At 40.9% G+C, this 19182-nt stretch overlaps 3 protein-coding genes and 1 long non-coding RNA gene across 8 annotated transcripts; 1 reads left to right on the plus strand and 3 right to left on the minus strand.

Moving 5' to 3' along the window:
* The first annotated feature begins 1020 nt into the window (after window positions 1–1020).
* Window positions 1021–5180, plus strand: LOC116210026. 2 transcript variants are annotated; one of them, XM_031543813.1, is made up of 9 exons: window positions 1021–1444; window positions 1524–1601; window positions 2258–2941; window positions 3166–3268; window positions 3638–3738; window positions 3855–4029; window positions 4365–4535; window positions 4618–4718; window positions 4823–5180. In XM_031543813.1, exons 1-9 carry the CDS (start codon window positions 1034–1036, stop codon window positions 4889–4891), a joined length of 1893 nt encoding a protein of 630 aa, XP_031399673.1. In that variant the 5' UTR covers window positions 1021–1033; the 3' UTR covers window positions 4892–5180. The 2 variants fall into 2 exon arrangements, with proteins under 2 accessions (XP_031399673.1, XP_031399675.1); XM_031543815.1 differs by lacking the exon at window positions 4618–4718.
* Window positions 5181–5271: 91 nt separating this feature from the next.
* On the minus strand, window positions 5272–7219 carry LOC116210027. 2 transcript variants are annotated; one of them, XM_031543816.1, is made up of 4 exons: window positions 6593–7206; window positions 6355–6447; window positions 6102–6257; window positions 5272–5718 (listed from the first exon to the last, which is right to left on the minus strand). In XM_031543816.1, the coding sequence occupies exons 1-4, from the start codon at window positions 7187–7189 to the stop codon at window positions 5584–5586; spliced, it is 981 nt and encodes a 326-aa protein (XP_031399676.1). In that variant the 5' UTR covers window positions 7190–7206; the 3' UTR covers window positions 5272–5583. The 2 variants fall into 2 exon arrangements, with proteins under 2 accessions (XP_031399676.1, XP_031399677.1); XM_031543817.1 differs by lacking the exon at window positions 5272–5718 and adding an exon at window positions 5720–5859 and having other exon boundaries at window positions 6593–7219.
* A 1725-nt stretch (window positions 7220–8944) lies between these two features.
* LOC116211640 (heat stress transcription factor A-8) lies at window positions 8945–12295 on the minus strand. 3 transcript variants are annotated; one of them, XR_004157717.1, is made up of 5 exons: window positions 12132–12295; window positions 11836–11948; window positions 11218–11487; window positions 9373–10441; window positions 8945–9286 (listed from the first exon to the last, which is right to left on the minus strand). XR_004157717.1 is itself a non-coding variant. In XM_031546102.1 (5 exons), the coding sequence occupies exons 3-4, from the start codon at window positions 11434–11436 to the stop codon at window positions 9493–9495; spliced, it is 1176 nt and encodes a 391-aa protein (XP_031401962.1). In that variant the 5' UTR covers window positions 11437–11487; window positions 11836–11948; window positions 12132–12292; the 3' UTR covers window positions 8945–9286; window positions 9481–9492. The 3 variants fall into 3 exon arrangements, 1 of the variants encoding a protein (XP_031401962.1); XR_004157716.1 differs by having other exon boundaries at window positions 9373–10449; window positions 12132–12292; XM_031546102.1 differs by having other exon boundaries at window positions 9481–10449; window positions 12132–12292.
* Window positions 12296–16423: 4128 nt separating this feature from the next.
* LOC116211633 lies at window positions 16424–19025 on the minus strand. The gene is made up of 3 exons (XR_004157711.1): window positions 18871–19025; window positions 17800–17890; window positions 16424–17273 (listed from the first exon to the last, which is right to left on the minus strand). It is a non-coding gene; the product is annotated as an uncharacterized LOC116211633 (long non-coding RNA).
* Between the last annotated feature and the right edge of the window lie 157 nt (window positions 19026–19182).

The following is a 19182-nucleotide window of genomic DNA, read 5'->3' on the forward strand; positions in this document are numbered from 1 at the left end:
GGAAGAGGGGCGGAGGGAGGCCGCCTGGGCCAACGGCCCTGTTTGTGTTTGGGCTCGGTTGTCCGGTTCGGGCATACAACCCGACCCGACACATCAACCCGCCACCTGGAACGCAGAGGGGGATGCCACGACTTCAGTCACTGCTGCGGCGTGCGGTGTGCAATATTATTGCTCAAATTGATTTTCACTCCCTTTACTTTAGTTTTGAACCATATCAACTCCCAATGTTTTCACATGACCGATTTACCCCCCATTATATCACATTTCGACCGCTTTCACCTTAACGGGCCAACTTTTGGTCGGCTCACATGACTTTCCTAATGGAATTATTGCAAAAGCTATTGCAATATTCTTCATGTGCATAAGCCTTTCCCAATGTTAAAATGAGAATTATGCCGGCTAAGTTGTACTCGAAATATTCATGACAACATGAAATTTGCTAAGCATTTTATGCAAACTGTGGAAGGTATGAACAGAGTATGGAGACCTCTAAAACATTGCCATGACTGAGATGATGCATGTTCTTCGGAGGAGAGTAGAAGGAATGATTGCCCTATGGGAGATCTATCGACTTATGAGTCAGTCAATTAATAACACACGAGTTTTCTTTCTTAAAAGTGCGAGATACTTAAACTTGCCACTCCTTCGCAAGTAGTTGACAAACTGAGATCACTAGTACTTGAATACAATGGTTGCATATGTCTTGACTTAGAAGTAAATCACGAACAATTATCAAATCAACTTCCACAATAATCATCAACTCAATGTCCAAGCCAACTCCAGGCTTGTCTTTATACCCCAAAGTTCAGCAACTACTGCTGTCACAATGCCAATATTCTGAGCGAACCCAGCTAACGATCGACCATCGAATCAAAGTTGATTTATAAGGTGCAAAGTGATATTACATTGTAAAATTGTGAGGTTTGAAGTAGTATGAGTAGAAATATCAGGGTGCAAAGAGCAATTTCTCGATAGTATTACTTTGTCGGAGGGGTTTCGGTTTTCCCAGTCGACTAGCTTTTAACATATCAAAATGAAAGTCTCCCCTCCTCTGCCTCGGCAACTGTTGCTGTCGTTAGCTCATGTCTCCTCCTCCACCGATCCAAAACCGACCGAGACCGAGCTGATCCAGGCAGCGATGGCGACGTGCCAGACCGATATCCGCTCCGTGCTCCACGTGGCCTCCTTCGCCGTCCGCTCCCTCTCCTCCGGCCCTGTCCTCTCCCGCTCCATCGCCTTCGCCGGCCGCATCTCTCCCCCGGCCGCCCTGTCCTCGCAGGCGTCGCTGCTCAAGCCCTGCGCATTCTCCACTCAGGAGGTCGACGGTACTGCATTGAAGTTGCCGGAGAAGCCGGCTGTCTGCACCGCTGACGAGCTCCACTACGTCTCCGTTGCCAACTCCGACTGGCGGCTCGCTCTCTGGCGCTACCAGCCGCCCCCTCAGGTTAGTCGTTCTCTGTTTTCATCTTTGATTCTCTCTGTCTGGAAGCTTTCGCTTCTGACTTCTGTGTGTCTGATTACAGGCTCCCAAGCGGAATCATCCTCTCCTGTTATTGTCTGGAGTTGGAACCAATGCGATAGGCTACGATCTTTCACCTGATGTACGTTTGTCCATCTCTCTTCTTAATTCATCGTCACTCTTTTCGTACCGGATATATTTCTTGCTTAGTCTTACGATATAAAAGGCAATGAGTTGTTATTCATTGTATGGGCGGTGATGTTATTCTCGAGACGAGGATACCCAATCAGGAAATAGAGCTTCGTTTTTGACATTGTGATGCCAGAGTTTGGTGGGGACTACTGCGTTAATTAGCTCCATATTTTCCATGGAGATGAAATATGTCTGTGGCTCCGTTTGTATTCAATAGTGGAGCTGGAACTTGTCAATAAATGGGGAAGAAGCCAGGTCTTTGGGAGCAAAATGAAAAGGAAAACACGAAAACAAGGAAGGCTTTTGGATCTAAAGATGAGAAATTTTAAGTAAACTGGTTTATCAGTATCTTTACTTTTGTATTTGTTACATTTCTTTTGTTCCAAGAATATTGAGAACTGTCACTTCTTTTGGGTTCTTATTTGAAATGCTTATCAATTACATGAAAGACAAGTTGGTTTCAGAAATTTCAAATGAATGTTGTAATTCGAATAGGCTGCATTAATGGAGGATCTCTGCGAATAGAATTGACTGCTTTTGTTGTTGTCACTTGAATACCTTTGTTGGTTTATGTATTTATATAATGATTTCATCAAATTGCCGCAGTCTTCATTTGCACGATATATGTCTGGTCAAGGATTTGACACATGGGTTCTTGAAGTGCGGGGTGCTGGATTGAGTACGCAGGGATCGACTTCCGGTGAAGTTCAGCAATCTGCACATGCAATCTCCAATGAAATGGAAGCTGCTGCAAAAACTGCAACTAATGGAGCTCTTCCTGCACGGCAGGAATCAGCCACTGATTCTAGTGCCTCCGAGAACCCTGAGGCGGTCACTGCCAAGGTTGACTCAGAGCCATTGGCACTGCCTACAACTGGGGCCGAATCAAAACTTGTTGCTACGCTGACAGAGACGTTCATGCGCCTCTCTGAAAGGCTCTCCGGATTTCTTAGTGAAGCTCAGTTAAAAATCATGTACGGCAAGTTGTTTGACCAAATATCGAAGCTCTTCGAAGACACTCAAGTATTGGAACGGTTTAATGAGATAAGAGCTAATCTTTCAAGCTTGCTAGAATCAAGACAGAATTCTGGAGTTACTAATCAGATCAGAGAGTTAAGTGAACGGTTAGTGAACATTGTCGAAGAAAGCCAGCGTTCTGTGTCACCTTCATTGTCTGATCTTCAAGAACGTTTCTCTTCAACTGTGGAAGATTTTCAGAAGCAACTTGATCTGATTGTGAAGTACGATTGGGATTTCGATCATTACCTTGAGGAGGATGTTCCTGCTGCGGTGAGGTGACATTTCATCATGCTGGAAGGCTATCCATGCCCTGATTGTCCTGCTATTTGTTTTTGCGTGCATTGGAAATCGAACTTCTGTATGCTATTGTTGTCTTTCGTTCTATATTTTGTTTCTGGATGGGGTCTGATTATCATTATGAGATCTATTATATATTGCTTTGATGTCCACTACTTGCGTGGTTAAATAACAAATAATATCCAATGCTGATGTAGATGGAATATGTAAGAGCAATAACCAAACCAGAGGATGGTAGGCTTCTTGCTATTGGACATTCCATGGGAGGAATCTTGCTCTATTCAATGCTGTCACGATGTGGTAAGGTTTTATCTTGTCAGTTCTTATGAGTAACGTAGTCTGATAGGGAAAAGAGCAACTGTTATGAACGTCTTATAGTAGCAATTTGCATCTTCTCTTCCTTCTGCTATTTCCTTAGTGTGACTGTGTGAGTAAGCCCTTCCACTATATATTGTGATATTCCAATGGAACTGTGGTTTTTGCTACATTAATTCTGAGGCTATGCACCATTTAGCTCCTGGTGGTTGCTGAAAACATGCTTAATTTTTCTGCTATTTTGTGTTGTCAATTTTAATGTTACTTACATGCTGAATAACAGTTTCACAGCTTATCCTCAGATGAAAATGCCATCTCTGGATTTTAATAATTGGCATATTTTAAATTGACAAGGTTGCGAAAGAAAAGAGCCTGGGCTGGCAGCTGCTGTTACATTGGCTTCCTCACTTGACTACACATCTTCAAAATCAACACTCAAGCTGCTTCTACCCCTTGTGAGTACATTGCAGAAATATTCTTTTACCCCTTATTGCCCTTCTTTCTCAAAAGTTTGCCGTATTTGCTAGGAGTCCCTTTAGAGGATTACAACATGATTGTTCTTATACTGCAGGCAGATCCTGCGCAGGCTCTCAATGTCCCAGTTGTCCCTCTTGGGGCATTACTATCAGCAGCTTATCCACTTTCTACTCGGCCACCCTATGTATTATCTTGGCTCAATGATCTGATATCAGCAGAAGACATGATGCACCCTGAATTGTTGGAGAAGCTTGTCCTGAATAACTTTTGTAAGTGAGACATCCCTTACTCTGATTATAGCATTCCCTGTTTCTTGGTCTGATTGTGTCTGTGCACACACAAATCGGTAAAGTATCAGTTTTGGGTGGAACTCTGGGTCAAAGTTTCTCTCTGTTGGATAAAAAAATTATTAAACAGGCCAATATTGAACGGCAAAAGCAGCCTGTCACACACGAAAGGCGAATATCCACAATAATATGTCCAGGCCACTGAAGTGGACTTGAACTAATTCCATTCTCTGCTTACATGTCTAGAGCTGTTAACTGTGAATAATCAATAAAAAACATGAGATCATTGGATTCGCCCTTTCTGATGACAAATGCAGGTACAATACCCGCTAAACTCATATTGCAGCTTACAACAGCTTTCAAAGAGGGAGGTTTATGCGACAGAAGTGGTAAATTCTTTTACAAGGATCATTTGCACAGGAGCAGCGTGCCCATCTTGGCTCTTGCAGGGGACAAGGATCTGATTTGCCCTCCCGAAGCTGTTGAGGGTACTCTTTGATTTGACTACTGCACCTTTTTTTCGATGATATTGACCTTATTCTAACTCTTTCTGAAACAATTATACTACAGAAACTGTTAAGCTTATCCCTGAGCATCTAGTAATTTATAAGGTTTTCGGAGAGCCCTGCGGACCCCATTATGCTCATTATGATCTGGTGGGAGGACGGATGGTATGCTCACAAATTTTCTTTGGATGTTGTATGGTAATGTGATTCAAATCCAAGTTCCTTCACATTCTGACTAATGCCTGTCCTTTTCCTCACATACGTCTCAGGCTGTCCAGCAAGTATACCCATGCATAGTCGAGTTTCTAAGCCACCATGATCGCTGTGATAAGCAGTGAACGGAGTAGCATCCCCCATCTTATCTGTTGCAGAAGGAGCAATAGATTCTTTGACTGGATAGAGTACTCTGTTTGCCCAGTGTGCATAATCACAAATTCGAGCCTGAAGGGGCATAACATTTGAAATTGTGGCTCGTGCACCGGCACAAATTGTGAATTTTCTATGAAGACTGCAGTGAGCAAGTAGGAACTGAACATTAAAGTAAAAGTTGTATAGGAGCCGTATTGGCCCTCCTTCTGTTGGTACTTATACATTAGTAATTCGTTGCGACGAGAATTGTTTATACTATTTTGAAGCATGCCGTTTACTTCATATTTCAGTTTATACTTATTACAAGCAATCATCAATTCACTTCTTACCAAAAAGGCAATACCACGGCTTCAGAAACTGCATGTCGATTTGGTAAAGAGTATTCTGATGTGTTGGGAACGACATTTTCGGACTTCAAAGAGGTACTGTGTGGAACGAAGACATGCAAAAAGAATTGAATGAGACCAACCTATTTCCATAGCAATTCCACTTCCACTCGGTATTCGTTCCACGGCATTGAACGCGGTGTGGAAGATGCTGTATGAGCAGGTGTACAACTTGCAGACTAAGTCCAAAGCTTAATTTGATTTTGTAAACAAAACTGGAAGTTGGAATCTCTGGTCCTGAAGGTGAAAATTCATTCCTGATTCTTCGGCAAGCCTCAGTTGCGGAGTATTGCTGCATCTTTGCAAATGGGGCAAGCGTTTTTGTGCCGAAGCCACTGCTTCAGGCAGTGAATGTGGTAGGAATGGCCGCAATCTAATCTCCCCACCTCATTACTGGACTCGAGTCCGTCCTGTCCACCGGAAAAACGAAAATAGATTGCCTTGAGCCATGATAACCGAGTGAACTACATGAGGAAGAGAAATTCACTCCATCTCACATGACGTATCGGGAACCATGCCATGCCGGGAAGAAGATTGAGATTTACATGCAGCTGCAATGAAATTAACTAGTCGTCATCGATGTTCTTTCTCGGGTGTTTTACTTCTCTGGTAAATGACCGAACCTGCTAAGAGATTTGTCCAGCTGGTTTGTATAAAGGCTACAGCAATCCTTCGGGCATGGTTATATGTAAACATGATAAGTGGATACTGGTCGTCATTCCGATTTTATTCCCTCTCAGGTCCATGAAAGGTAGCATAAGAAGTAGAGGAGAGGGTTGATGAGGCAACTCACTTGGCATATGCTGCATTCCCATTCTCCTCCGGCATGGAGAAGCAGAGGAAGTGTTTCGTCCATTCGACTCTTGGCCTTTGTGAGGCAGCGAAACATCTCGTCCTTCTTCAATCCCGTGCTCTCGTATCCAATCTTATTGCTCAAGTTCAGCAACTCCTGTTACAAGCCGACGACATTTAATCTTTCGCGTGCAAATTGATCGGTGGAAACGCATACTGATCAGTTGGAAGGACATGAGACTGACTGCTCTCACCTCGTAGGACATTCCCTCAATATCGTGTCTCCAGTCACGGAACTGATCATCTTGGATTTCCTCGAAAACTGGACTAAAATGGAACACTACCTCCTGCAAAATTTCTCTCGTTTAAGTAGTTTGTACACGGTTCACCTTATTATGAACGTCGGTTATCCGCACAATTTTCACGTTTTTGAGCAAATGATTAATGAAGAAGTTTTCCAGTGGGAGGGTGCGTGAAGCAAAAGACAGTTACCTCTCTTTGCCTGGTTGTTACAGCTGCAGATCTTCTTCTTGAGTGAACACAATCCACACAAGTTGCATCCGGGGAGAACAGGATCCCGGGACCGCAGCAAACCTGAACGACAGCAGGAGACGCCTCTGCTTCTCCCTGGGTTCTTCGTCTGCTCCTCCCTCTTGTTTTCTGATCAAACCTCCCGTCCCTCTTTGCCTTCTCACTCTGCCTTCTCTTTGCCTCAAGACCGACGGACCGAACAGTTATTGCTTCTTTTACTGGCGATATGGAGGTAGCACACCCGAGCCCTTTTGCAGCCACCAGTATCGAATTCAACTTCTTGTTGGTCCGTGAGTTTGATCTCGCAGCGGCATCAGAAGCAGTGTTACCATTGGTGCAACTCTTGTTCTTGACCGATGCCGTCCTGGATGGGCTTTGGATGAGGGGATCTCTGTATTCAGGAATCAGTTTGCGTCCAGATCGGCTGGAGTCCATTGAGGCAGAGGACTTACTGAAACATACGGGGAGGTAGATGTGGAAGATGTGATCTGATGGACATTTATACAGTGTCATTGACAGGAGGAGGAAGATATAATCACATGCAAGAGAGTACATCATGGGGACCGATCCACTGTATCCACATGACAGCAGTGCGGCCGAAAGATCTCCCCCAACAACCTAATAAACCAGGTTTCAGTCAAATGTGATATCATGTGTTCCGTCGTTATTAATATTTGAAGAGAGACATCCGGGGGTCCGGAAGTCGCAATAAGTACTCATGTCTAATGCTTTGTTCGACTATCAGATCAAGTCCGAATGTAACTCGATACCAAACTTCTTGGCTGACAGCTCGTATTATTTCATGTTCAAGTGTGTGTGGGGGGGGGGGGGGGGGGGGGGGGGGGGGGGGGGTGGTGTTTAATTTATAGACCAGACAGTGAACAACAATTGATGAAATCTGAGGAACCGAAGCGTGTTTGGGGAAAAGAAGACAAAAGCAGCCAGTGAGAATTGCACATGAAGATGGACCGATGCCTTGTCCTGTGGATCCCGTGAAGCCAGAGAGAAAGAGTCCCAACAGAACACAGTGATAGGCATCCTTTCTTAGCTAAGTTTAGCAACAAATGTCATGGTCTCTCCTTACATTTGTTGGTTGTTATAAGTGCATGGTCTCAGAGTCAACACGACCAAGTCGGCCGGCCGTCAATCGATGCGGTCGTCGGAGCGGTCTTAATGCGTTCCACATTATTAAGAACTAGTTGGACACACGGAAATGAAAGAAGCCTCGAACTTATCCTAAATAAATTATAAAATTTCGTACTAAGACCTCAAGTCTATATTTGTGAACAAAACTGCTATGTTCCCAAACATTCATACACATATGAAAAAAAAAAAACAAACGTGTATGATTTCATCAATAGAGTAGGAGATTTCACTAACATATCCATAATTCCTCCCGTATTTTGTCAATGTGGGATTTGCCTAGGGTGTCACAAGTAATATATAAAAGCTGACAAGCGTAATGACAATGTACCACACCAGCCTTTTTCTAATATCCTCAATTCGTGGTTGAGTATCTCTTCAACCATCAAAAAGTTAACATCATTAATATCATCCTTTTTCTAATATCCCCAGTTTATGGGAGTTGATCAGGACAGAACAGTGAATGGAGGAACTTTCTGATAGTTGGCGGGGGTATTGATATCCGCCTTATTGGGAAAAATCCAACTTTGGTTGCTGGGTATTGCTCGAGCTCCTTCCTTTTCGTGATTTCGGGACCTTCGGATATCTTTTAGAGGTTACAACGTCTGCAACTTTTCCGGTGCTGATCATTTTATTTTTCCGTCTCTGATATCAGTTAGAATGCTCTTACGATCGGCGGCCAATTTTTTTTCTGCCTAAGGTACTATCATTTGTACCACCAACATCAACAGTGGTACAAATGGTTAAGAATCAAGCGCTCCACTTGAAAATCACAAGTTCGAACTTCACCGAGAACGTAGAGTTCGCCACTATGTAAGTGTATTATGAGATAGCGGTAATTGACCCATAATACTTGATCCAGTGAGCCTAGAACTTAATTTACTAGTGTGTTGATGGGACTGCGGTGACCAAGTTAGGCTAAAATCTCAGCGATTCCGTGACAGTTAGGTTCCCTTAGTTGGAGCAACCACAGCGGACTAATAATTCGACTTAGCCTTTAAGTTAGGAAAAAAAAAGACACTATCATTTGTAGAGTGACTGGAGTTGCCGAGTCGCAATGTTCTTATTTCTGGATGATCGTTTTTCCCCTTGGTTTGCTCCTTGAAGCTGTATTTAAAGATAGGTGTAGACTCTGTATATGTTTCTGGGAGATAATTTTAACATGTAGAGTTGTTCGATATGAAGTGTTCTTATATATGCAAGAGCTTAACAGCGACAATATTTCCGCAAAGAAATGTACACTGTAATAGCAGACATAGCAAGTGTGACTTTCTTTACCGACTTTCCTCTGCATTGAACGAGAATAACTAATATGAATTACGTCATTAATAATGACAGCGTAGCCACACACACAAGGCGTGGCATACACATTTGAGAAATCGTGTAACGATCTCTCTCAAAAGCTATATGATTATGAAGAGTTTTCATGAAGATATGATATCCTCAATACAAGATAGGAGTACTTCCATGTTCCCCCCATCAGCTGTTGCATATGGAAAGGTCCCCCATCACCTGCCCAAGAGCAAGCAAAGCAAAATAAGTAATAATGTAGAAAACTTAACCGAAAATTGGTGACATGCAAAGAGTTGGACTCACACCTTCCCTACTATATTTCCTTATAAGCACATGAACAGAATTACGTGCTTCAAATATTAATTAGTATTGTATACTATGCGAAACTCCCGAAGCTGTCCTCCAACTCTTACGTAGTATGAGGCTCAAGAAGGGCCGTTGGTTCCAGAATCCAAGTGCTCCATTTGCTCAGTCAGTGAATCCATGGTCTCATTGTCCTCTGAATCAGCTCCATCAAATTCAGCTTCATTACCATCAAGTCCCTGAGATCTCCCAATTTGTTCCATCAATTGCTCAAAACTATGAGACTCCGTCATGTTAGTGTCGCAGATTGTGGGGCCAGTGGGCCCTTTCTTGCCTCGCTCTGTCTCTTCAGTGATGAAAGGACTTGCCAAAAGAAGCTCTCTCCATGATCCATCATCAGGAAAATCAGGGATAATAAACCCATCTAAAGTGAACTTTGATGTCTCATCCATGAGCATCTTCATTAAGTCAATACCCAAGAAAGCATCTTTTGTGCCGTCAAATGTTTGATCCGAATTGGGCCCACTGGCTTTCCTAGACCCTGAACATGAAGAAAACTCAGGATTTGGTAACCCATTCAGCACAGACTCATAACTCAGTAGCCTTCCATCAGAGAATAATTGAGGCTGTTTCCCCCCGTTAATGACTCCTCCTTGCTCTAGCATCGGGAAGTAATTTTCTTTTGGGTGGAACAACTGAACTAGAAACCCTGGATTTTGCATGGCCATCACTAAGAAGGACAACATCTGCTGCTGATTCTTTTCCATCCCCTGAACTCGCTCTCTCAGCACAAGTAACTTATTCTCCGACGTCTCCTGGAGCTGTCTCAGTTTAACAAACTCTTGCATGAGAACATTCCTGTCATTCTTGAGATTTTCTACGTCCTTTAAAAGTCGTGAGCTGTCAACTCCATTGACTGATCTCACTGAGTTGTCTGATTGTTGAGGGTGAGACGATTTTTTCGGTTCGTTGGAGTGAGGATGCTTCCTCCTACTAATGTTTTTTAGCAAGTGTCTTTTGCCTCTGATGAATCCATCATTTGCAAATTCCCAACGGTCTGTCTCGACTTTCCTGAATCCCTGACAAGACTTAACATTAGCAACTACTCAAATCCCTAATAACAAATCATGATTAATGTTCTAGGCTATATGACATCAAAAATATAAACTGAGCTCAACATGACAATAAGTTATTAATAGCAATCGAATACGAGCACATGTTTTATCTCAAAATCAAAGAGTTGTAATATGTCCTAGGAATGGTTATTTTAGATGCTGATTAATGTTCTGAGCTATATGAAATCAGAACATAAACTGAGCTGACATGAATTACAACACAAATCTAACATGGTAACACAACCAGCCATGCTTGAGTATTCTTAATTTGACTCTCAGCACGTATCTTATCACCGTAATTGAAATAAGATTTTTCTCACATAGTCAAATGTCTATTCATATACCAAATCCTAGCAGAGGAACACACCTTAAAGAATGGCATAACTACAATGTCCATCATCGGCAGGGACACAAAGAGCTCTTAAATGAAGAAGATACTACCTGATTATGCTATCGAAAACGCACTAAGGTTTAGGGTTACGAAAATAGTCTTATCCCATAATCTTCACAGCACAGAATCACTAAAAGTTAGTAACAGTAACAGATTGGCCTTAGGTAAACTTCAGAACTCAAACATCCACAAAAACCCAAAAGCCATGGCTAAATTGAACAAAATTCAACTAAGTAAAGGAAAGCCAAAAATACTCCATTGACGGGCAATCAGGAGGTCCCATCGTTTCAACATCACAACTATAGTGGGCAACTGAAGAGGAAGTGGGGTCTTTCACGTACATAGATATTGAGCTGGCGCATGAAGCTAGAAAAGTTGCTGTGCTTGAAGTACTTGGGCAGCAATTGGACAGAGAATTGGGTCACATCCCATATCACAAACGAGTCGCCAGAGCCGCCCCACGAGATGATCGAATCAGTATTCTCGTCGTCCACCATCTCGTAGCTCTTCTCGAGGAAGGGGGCAGCAGAGGGGCCATCTTCTTCCTGGGGTTTCACCATCTTAGCAAGGTCTGAGAGTTTATTGAGAACTAGGGCAAAGCTCGCGTGTTGCTGCGAGAAGCAATTCGATCTTAGTGAAACTACGACGCCACTACTGTAGCAACTAAGACAAACTATATAAAGGGTGGCATTTATCTTCTGGCTCAATAAACTTCCCTGTCTCAAAGTTGTAATATCTGAAACAATTATGGAGTCAGAATTGCTAATTATGTTCGGTCTAAAACCTGAGATAATACAAAAATTTTGAGTGATAGATACAATTCGGAATAGAGGTATCAAATGTAACCAAGAATCTCTTTCTCCCGATCATCTCATGATAAAGAAGAATCTGCAAGATTTTGCATGTTCATAGTGACAATTCAAAACCCACAAAGATGCACAATAATACTAAAAGCATACCTCTTTCTCTGAGCATCCATTGCTTCAACTCAAGGGCACCAGTTGGGCTTTGGTAATTTTTTAGTTCTAGTTGCCCTTCATACTTTGGAAGATCTTCCTTCCGAATTTCAACCCTAACAAATACTCAGAAGAACAGAAATTAAAGAACTGTCTTCCCTGCTGAAAGATGATAGACCAACCAAACCCATAAAATTTTAGCTAGAAGCATCAAGCCTATTCCCATGGCAGAGTATGAGCACGCATAAATTCATATGGACCCAATTAACAGAGAGAGAGAAAGACTGAGACAAGCGTACCTGATCGAAGGAGAATGAGCGAATCGAGTTTGAGAATCACGGGGAGGGAGGGAGGGAGGGACGGACGGACGGAGGCGTACTTGGTCGAAAGGACAATGAGGGAAGGCAGAGAGGGAGAGAGAGGTGATGGGAGAAAGGAAAGGAGGAGATGAGTTTTTCTTTTTTCCTTTTTGTTTTCCTTTTTTTTGGGGGTAAACTGTTTTCTTGATCGCATTGTAAACTCTTAATCATTATTATGCATTTATTAATTATTTTATTTTATGTACCTACTCAAATTAAATTTCAAAAATTTAACAAAGAACTAATTCTTTTATCTAAATATCTTAAGAAATTGTGATCGGTTCATATATTACTACTATATTAGAGAATAAGTAGTGATATAATTTTTTGAAAATTATCATTTTTCCTATTCGAAATTAGTATGCTAAGTTTTGAGGATAATTCTATAGTTATCTTAAGTTTTGAAAATATATTAAAATTAAAATATTTCACGTCCAAACATTTATATGCATATAATTATGAAGTATTTTTATTTATAAACTCTTAATTTATTATTTATTTAGTCATATCTAACTCTAAATGTATATATATTTCATATATATATTAAAAATATAAAGTATTTTAATTTATAAACACATAATTTTTATGCATTTATTTTAGTCCTATTTAATCCTAATTATATACATTTACAATTATACCACTATTTATTACCCTATACTAACTTAATATATATAATAAATTTATCTTTTTATCCCTATAATATTATAACTTTGACTTTTGTGACTCTATTAATTGTCTTGTAGGCAAATTTATATATACTACTCTTCTTTCACATGTGCATTGCAGTAATTATTTTTCTACAAAGATTTATTAAACTTTTTTTATTTTAAATGTGATTATAATTATTTTTTCCGTTGGAGAATTTTTATGTTTTTAAAATTTGATTATAATTTCATTTTGAATAGAATAGTTTTATAAATTATGCACATCCAAAGTACATACGATTATATTGTTGTTTTATGTACATAAATAACTAAGGACTATATACGAAGCTTACTATTTGATGCAAAAGAGGAGAGATTGAGCTGGATTTCTTCTGGAACCTGGGGGTTGTGTTCCCGCCACACTGGGTAGATGCAGTATGTCCATGCCAAGCCTGTGTCCTGCCTTCGAAAAGATTAACCCATATGCTCCTTCCGAGTACCGTTTCATTACTATCGGCACCCTAAATCTGCGGAACACTTATTTGGAGAACATAAGTTGTAATACGCGTGAAAAATAAATGGTTTCTCGACTTGATTTCTTGACCGCAGTATTCGCATTCAGAGTAGAGATCGGCATACTCCATACCAACAACCTTGCTTTTGTGATCGACTTGTCTTTGAGTGCTAGCCAACATATAAATGAGGCTCAACTCAATGAATGTTCCATGACACATATTGCTCTTTTCCAATGAACCTTAGCCTTTCTGGCACGGCGGTGGACAACTGCTCCGATTTGGACAAAGACCAAACCCCATTTTTTGATCTTCTTATATTGTAAGTATGAAGGAAAGCTCATGCCATTTTCATTGTACAATAAGCAAGTGTTTAATTCCTAATTAAACTATTTGAATATATTTCGGTATTTATTGACTTCCGTAGATAATACTCTTACCATATATACACACTATGTATCGAGTCACCACTTTGTACCAACCTGTGAATAGATATAAACCTTTTTTTTTCCCTTTTTATTGCTAACTGAAGGATATTTTATTAATTCCTTTGTAGCATAAAATTCCAAGCTCCCATTGCCACCTTCGGAAAAATATAAGGATCGTCGGAGATTCGTTCTTAGGAGTTCACATGTATGTTTTCATTGTTTATTGTATGAAATGTACCGTGTAGCTATAACGTTATTGGCACCGAGTATAAAAGGAAAGCAACATATAAGATGGATTGCTTCGTGTCTTCCAGTACTAATTCACGATTAAGAGTATTTTATTTTTTAGTGATCCGATTTGACTGTAGGTAATGATGAATGATTGGGCCTAATTGTTAAATCAAGGTAAAGTTTCATTGGAAATGAGAAAGAGACTCGGCATCGTGGAGCTTGCAATCCACGTGAAATCAAGTGATTCTAAGTTTAATTTTCAATATCAATAGTGGGGCAACATATTTTTCTTTAATTCCCCTTTTCTATCGCTTGATAAGCTCATGGGCTCCTTAGAAGTTTCCTTAGAAATAATAATGGATCCAAGCAATAATGGGCTTTCGATGACTTTATGCTCCAATGGACGAAGAGCCACAAAGGGTCCAAATTGCGTTTGCGGGATGCTTCCTCTACCATAAATACATGGTCGGACCGACTCCGTAAATACACTTCAACTTATATCTTTTGATCCATGAAAATTTTCTCCTTCATCCATGAAACTAGTTTATTAGTCGTTGATGAAACGTAATCATGTCATTTTGTTCATCAGGCTCGAGGAGTGGTGGTCGCTTGTCGAATTGAACACGGTACAGAGAGTGCATGCCTATGGTGTTAAGATCTTAAAGTGTCGTCGATCACGAAGCAATGGACATTCCTCTTCTCACCGAATCTGGAGAGTAATTCCCTCATAGATGACCGGTCGTGATCGATGTAATGATGGACCAACAGCTTCCAACGCAGCAATGGCGATATTACATGTTAGACGGACCATCTATATTGAACTGGTTAGCATCTTCAACACATGATGAAGAGATTCTCAAATTATTATCACAATTCATTCCAAGGGGGCTTTCTTCAAAACTCATAACAATTCCTCTCTGTAATTTGTATCCCATAATCAATGGTTGTAGGTAGCGGAGAAATTAATGATCTTGCACGAAGAATGCAGCGAAGGAAATTACAGCTCCGTCGAGAAGTTGAGGGAGGCGTGTGCTCACAGGATGGTTCATTCTCATGTCAAACAGGTAATTTATGTGAGCATACTAGGCATTAACGTTAAGGAACAAACGAGTTGTTGTGTTTGCTGAAGAATCAAGCTTGTGGAATTCCGAGTTATTTTGTACTATTGAATTCCGAGTTCATATAGTACACACTAGCATTCTGCTTGGGTTCAATTTGCAATGTCAAGTAACTCTGCTTTCTGTTTTTTATGGGGCTCTGAATTCTTGAAAATGATGGATCAGTTTAGTTTGTGGCATCAGCTTTCCTATCTTGGTTGAGAGCAAAGCACTCGGTATTGGTTTGAATGACAATGGTCCGAGCCGGAGGATGTCGAGGTGAAGGTACAGTCTTGATCAAGAACTCACTGATCTCTTTCCAGCTTGTTATGATTTCCATCTTTTGGGTCGCTTCTTGATTCATGGATTATCGAAAGATCGATTATGTTGACAATACGGAGAAAAAGGTTATACCATTCCCTGGACATGAAATTCTCTGCCGGTGCTAGCAGTCCTGGCAAATTATATCCCCTGCTTGTTTTTTCATGATTCATGGGTCATAGAAAACACAAGCTAGTCGAGTTCCATTGATAATACCTGCCATAGTCATAACCGTCCCTAGGTTAGGTTGCCACCATGCGTTGTTTGTTTGTATTTCTTGTTAGGCATTAAGAAAGACGGATCTCCCGTGTCGTTTAGTATTTATTCGCCCAATCCCAGCTCCGCAAGCTAAGACTGTTATATCCTGTTGCAGGCTCCCGAGCGATCCTCGCAGGAATGGTGGTGGACTCGACTGTTGAGCAGCTGATCGATAAGGAGATCAACTCCAAATTTGGACAGAAAGAAGTAACCTTTTAAGGATACTTGGGCTTAGATCTTCAAGCAAGAAAGCAGTTTCGATTACTCTACAATACGGCTTGCTCCATCACAAACCTGTTCCTTTCATGAATCATATGCATTTTTTTTTCTTTCTTGCTTAGCTAATATTCATGTTTGGTGAAGCTGTGTAAATCTCGCGTGCATTTTTGGCCAGTGTTCCCAATATATGTTTGTATAAGTTTGCATCCGGATAGATCAAATAGTTTGCATTCCGTTGCACCGACGTTAAATGAAACCTTTGAGCTGATTATTCTTCTAAATTCGAGTTGCTTTGTCACTCTTTCTTCAGTACTGAATCGTGTAACCGACTGCAATTGTTGGTGTGGCACTCATCGTGAAAAACATGAAATGAATGGTTGGGTCGTGTCAGTTTAACATATTATCATATCATTCTGGCCGGATTCAATTCTCGGTCAGACTGCATCGTAGCGAGGACAGTTCCCTGTTTGAGCATGCAATGCACGCTGACAATTCCACCAGAACCGAGTAAGCAGGAAGGACTGCTCAAGGAAATCGAATGTATAGATGAAAAGCATCGGAAATGTGCGGATTTGGTTCAAAGAGGCGTACTACGTTCTAAAACGCAAAATCAACTACCAGCCCCGACACCATGTAAAGATTCGCAAAAATTTAGAAAACATTCAAGCAGAGTAATAAACGGGCCAACACAAATGCAGCTGCAGTATTCAAACCCAAAATCCAACATCCTGACATGCATCTAGGAGAATTTAGAAGACCACCGGACTCAACAATTTCAGGGAAACTTGATCGCAATCTCCTTCTTGGGCCGATACTCGCCACTCCCGATGAGCTCGTCGTCTACATAGATGTAGAAGGCGGTGCTTGATTCGTAAGGAAATCCTGCACCATTTCCAAGCGATATTCTGGCTCGGTACCAAAGAAAAGGAGAATATAATTCGGATGGTTACCGAACTTTTGAATAGCCATACGAACTTGTGCTGAAGTCAGACCATCAACATTACGAAGAGCTCTCGAAAGTTCAAGGAACTTCTCTTAATAAACGTCGGAGTGAACACTCTTTGAGATCATCATGCAAGCTTCTTTCATTTCGTTTGCTATTGTATTCAAGCCCTGAGAAATGCATTCCTATCCATTCTTAATTGTTCAGTACAAGTAACGTCATCCGCATACACAAGCCTCCTAATATGATCCCTCTTCCTATAATATTTTAACTCGTACGACCTACTGCTTGGTTTAGGACCATATAGAGCAGCAAGTTCTGACAATATTCCCATCAAAGCCCTTACTATAGTACACATTTGAATATAGAAAGTAAGAGCAACAACTTTCCTCTTCTTTCTCAACCTCTGCAAACTCAACTGATCCATAACTGCAAAGTGTAGTCGTACAAGAAGAGCCTCAGTCAAAACCCATGTTTTTTCAAATCAACTATGTAAGATAACACTATAGCATAACTAGCAAACAACTCACATATCCATTATTGAATCAGCAAAGTCATATCACAACTTCTATCAGCAAGAACAATCAGCAACACAGTACGAGTTGAATCAACAAATACATATCCCAGTTCAATCAGCAAACACATATAAACTTTTCTATCCAAACCACGATAAAGAAATAATTTGGCTGCAATCAATGTCCATATGACCTCTGTTTCTTTTTTTACATTTCTGATTCAACAGCAGGAAATGGATCGAGGTCAATTAAGATACCAGCATATATATTGGATCGAGGTCAATTAAGATACATAGTTTAAAATTTTCCCAAAAAAAGACATAGTTTATTCAGATAAGCTGCTTCTACATACAGAAATTAATAAGCAGAAGGGGGCAATCATCTAGGATGATAGAAGCCCGTGCAAAATCATAAAATGGATCGGATGAAAAAGTTATCACCTGAAATGTCGTCACGCTTTGTTCGAGCTCCGATATATACTGCAACTTTCTCACCCTCGACCTCTGAGCTGATTGCCGATTAGCCAAAATCCTAGGCAATAACCAGCAAAGAAGACTCTTTGTCAATTTATCCGAAACATCGTATCGCACAAATCTCTCTCATGCATGCAGAAGTATAAGCATTCAGAAGCATGCGTGAAGAGAGAACACGGCAAAACACATATTTGAACTGTTAAATGAAAAATAAAATATACAAGGACAGTACACAAAAGATTGGGAATGTAAGTGTGATTCGATCATCAAATTCATGAGCAGGAGCAGGTCAATTAGGCAAATCATTCAGTTCTTAGCACAGATTTTTCATTTATCTACAATATTTTTCTAATCTAGTCAGTCAAGTGAGGAGATTGAATATTAGGAACATTCCACAATCCATACGGCTGACCACATGTCCAAACAATTCAAATGAAAAAAGCCACAAAGATCACAAGTCGCTCTAACTTTTAGTAAATTTATGATCTCGCCCTATACAACACAATTTTTTTTTTCTTTGGGCCAACCTATACAACACAGTTATTCATCCTAAATCTCTAATGCAAGTACCCTGTAGACATGTAATCTTTTTGCCGTTTACTGTCATTTTTAATGCAGGTCTTGCTCATCAGCTTCAACTGCCCCCCCCCTTTGGTCTGTTAATTGCAAAAACTTATTTCATTGGTTAGACATGCAGGGCAAAAAAATTTTCCTAACTTGAAACACTGAAGAAACATCTCAACGAACAATTCCAGCAAAAATTAAATCTTGTCCCTGAACTGAAGTATCGATTATCAGGACAAGCAAGCACAAGAGATACCAGGTAGACATCAAACAATACGGGCAGCAGAAGAACAATCATGGCTTGGGAGCTGGTCGGCAAAATCAGCAGCTTAATAGGTTACATCGATTCACGGCAAAATCAATAGCGTTCAACAGAACACCACCCACACACACACACACACTGCGAGTTCTCCACCGGGACATACCCAAAAGCAAACAAACAGAGATTGGGTATAGAGACACAGAGAGAGAGACCTGGGCTATGGCACGAATCGGGGAGGTTCGGCTGGAGCTTCTCAGGGGAGGTTCGAATCGGGATGTCGTCACGCTCTGCTAGGGTTTACAATTTTCTTCCAGGGGGAAATGTCCGATCGCTGAAGTGAGGCTTTTATAGGATGGCATACATTGTAATTAACGAAAGACGATGAGGGTATTTTTGTCAATTCGCCTCCATTTCCGCATCCGGATAAGCTAATCCGGACCGTGATGGGCGGCTCCCGTATTCCGTGTGTAAACCGGATATGGATCCCGACTCGGAATAGCCAATCCGCAATCCGTTGAACCAAA

Source organism: Punica granatum, chromosome 6 (genome assembly GCF_007655135.1).
Source record: "Punica granatum isolate Tunisia-2019 chromosome 6, ASM765513v2, whole genome shotgun sequence".
NCBI lineage: Eukaryota > Viridiplantae > Streptophyta > Magnoliopsida > Myrtales > Lythraceae > Punica > Punica granatum.

Coding starts and splice junctions, on each gene's coding strand:
- LOC116211640 (XM_031546102.1), bottom strand. CDS start 11,436: ATGGTGAAACCCCAGGAAGAAGATGGCCCCTCTGCTGCCCCCTTCCTC. Junction 10,450..11,217: donor TGCGCCAGCTCAATATCTAT/GTACGTGAAAGA, acceptor AAGTCTTGTCAG/GGATTCAGGAAAGTCGAGAC.
- LOC116210026 (XM_031543813.1), top strand. CDS start 1,034: ATGAAAGTCTCCCCTCCTCTGCCTCGGCAACTGTTGCTGTCGTTAGCT. Junction 4,030..4,364: donor GCTTGTCCTGAATAACTTTT/GTAAGTGAGACA, acceptor TGACAAATGCAG/GTACAATACCCGCTAAACTC. Junction 4,719..4,822: donor ATCTGGTGGGAGGACGGATG/GTATGCTCACAA, acceptor CATACGTCTCAG/GCTGTCCAGCAAGTATACCC.
- LOC116210027 (XM_031543816.1), bottom strand. CDS start 7,189: ATGATGTACTCTCTTGCATGTGATTATATCTTCCTCCTCCTGTCAATG. Junction 6,258..6,354: donor TTGAGGGAATGTCCTACGAG/GTGAGAGCAGTC, acceptor GGCTTGTAACAG/GAGTTGCTGAACTTGAGCAA. Junction 5,719..6,101: donor GGGAATGCAGCATATGCCAA/GTGAGTTGCCTC, acceptor TCCGGTGGACAG/GACGGACTCGAGTCCAGTAA.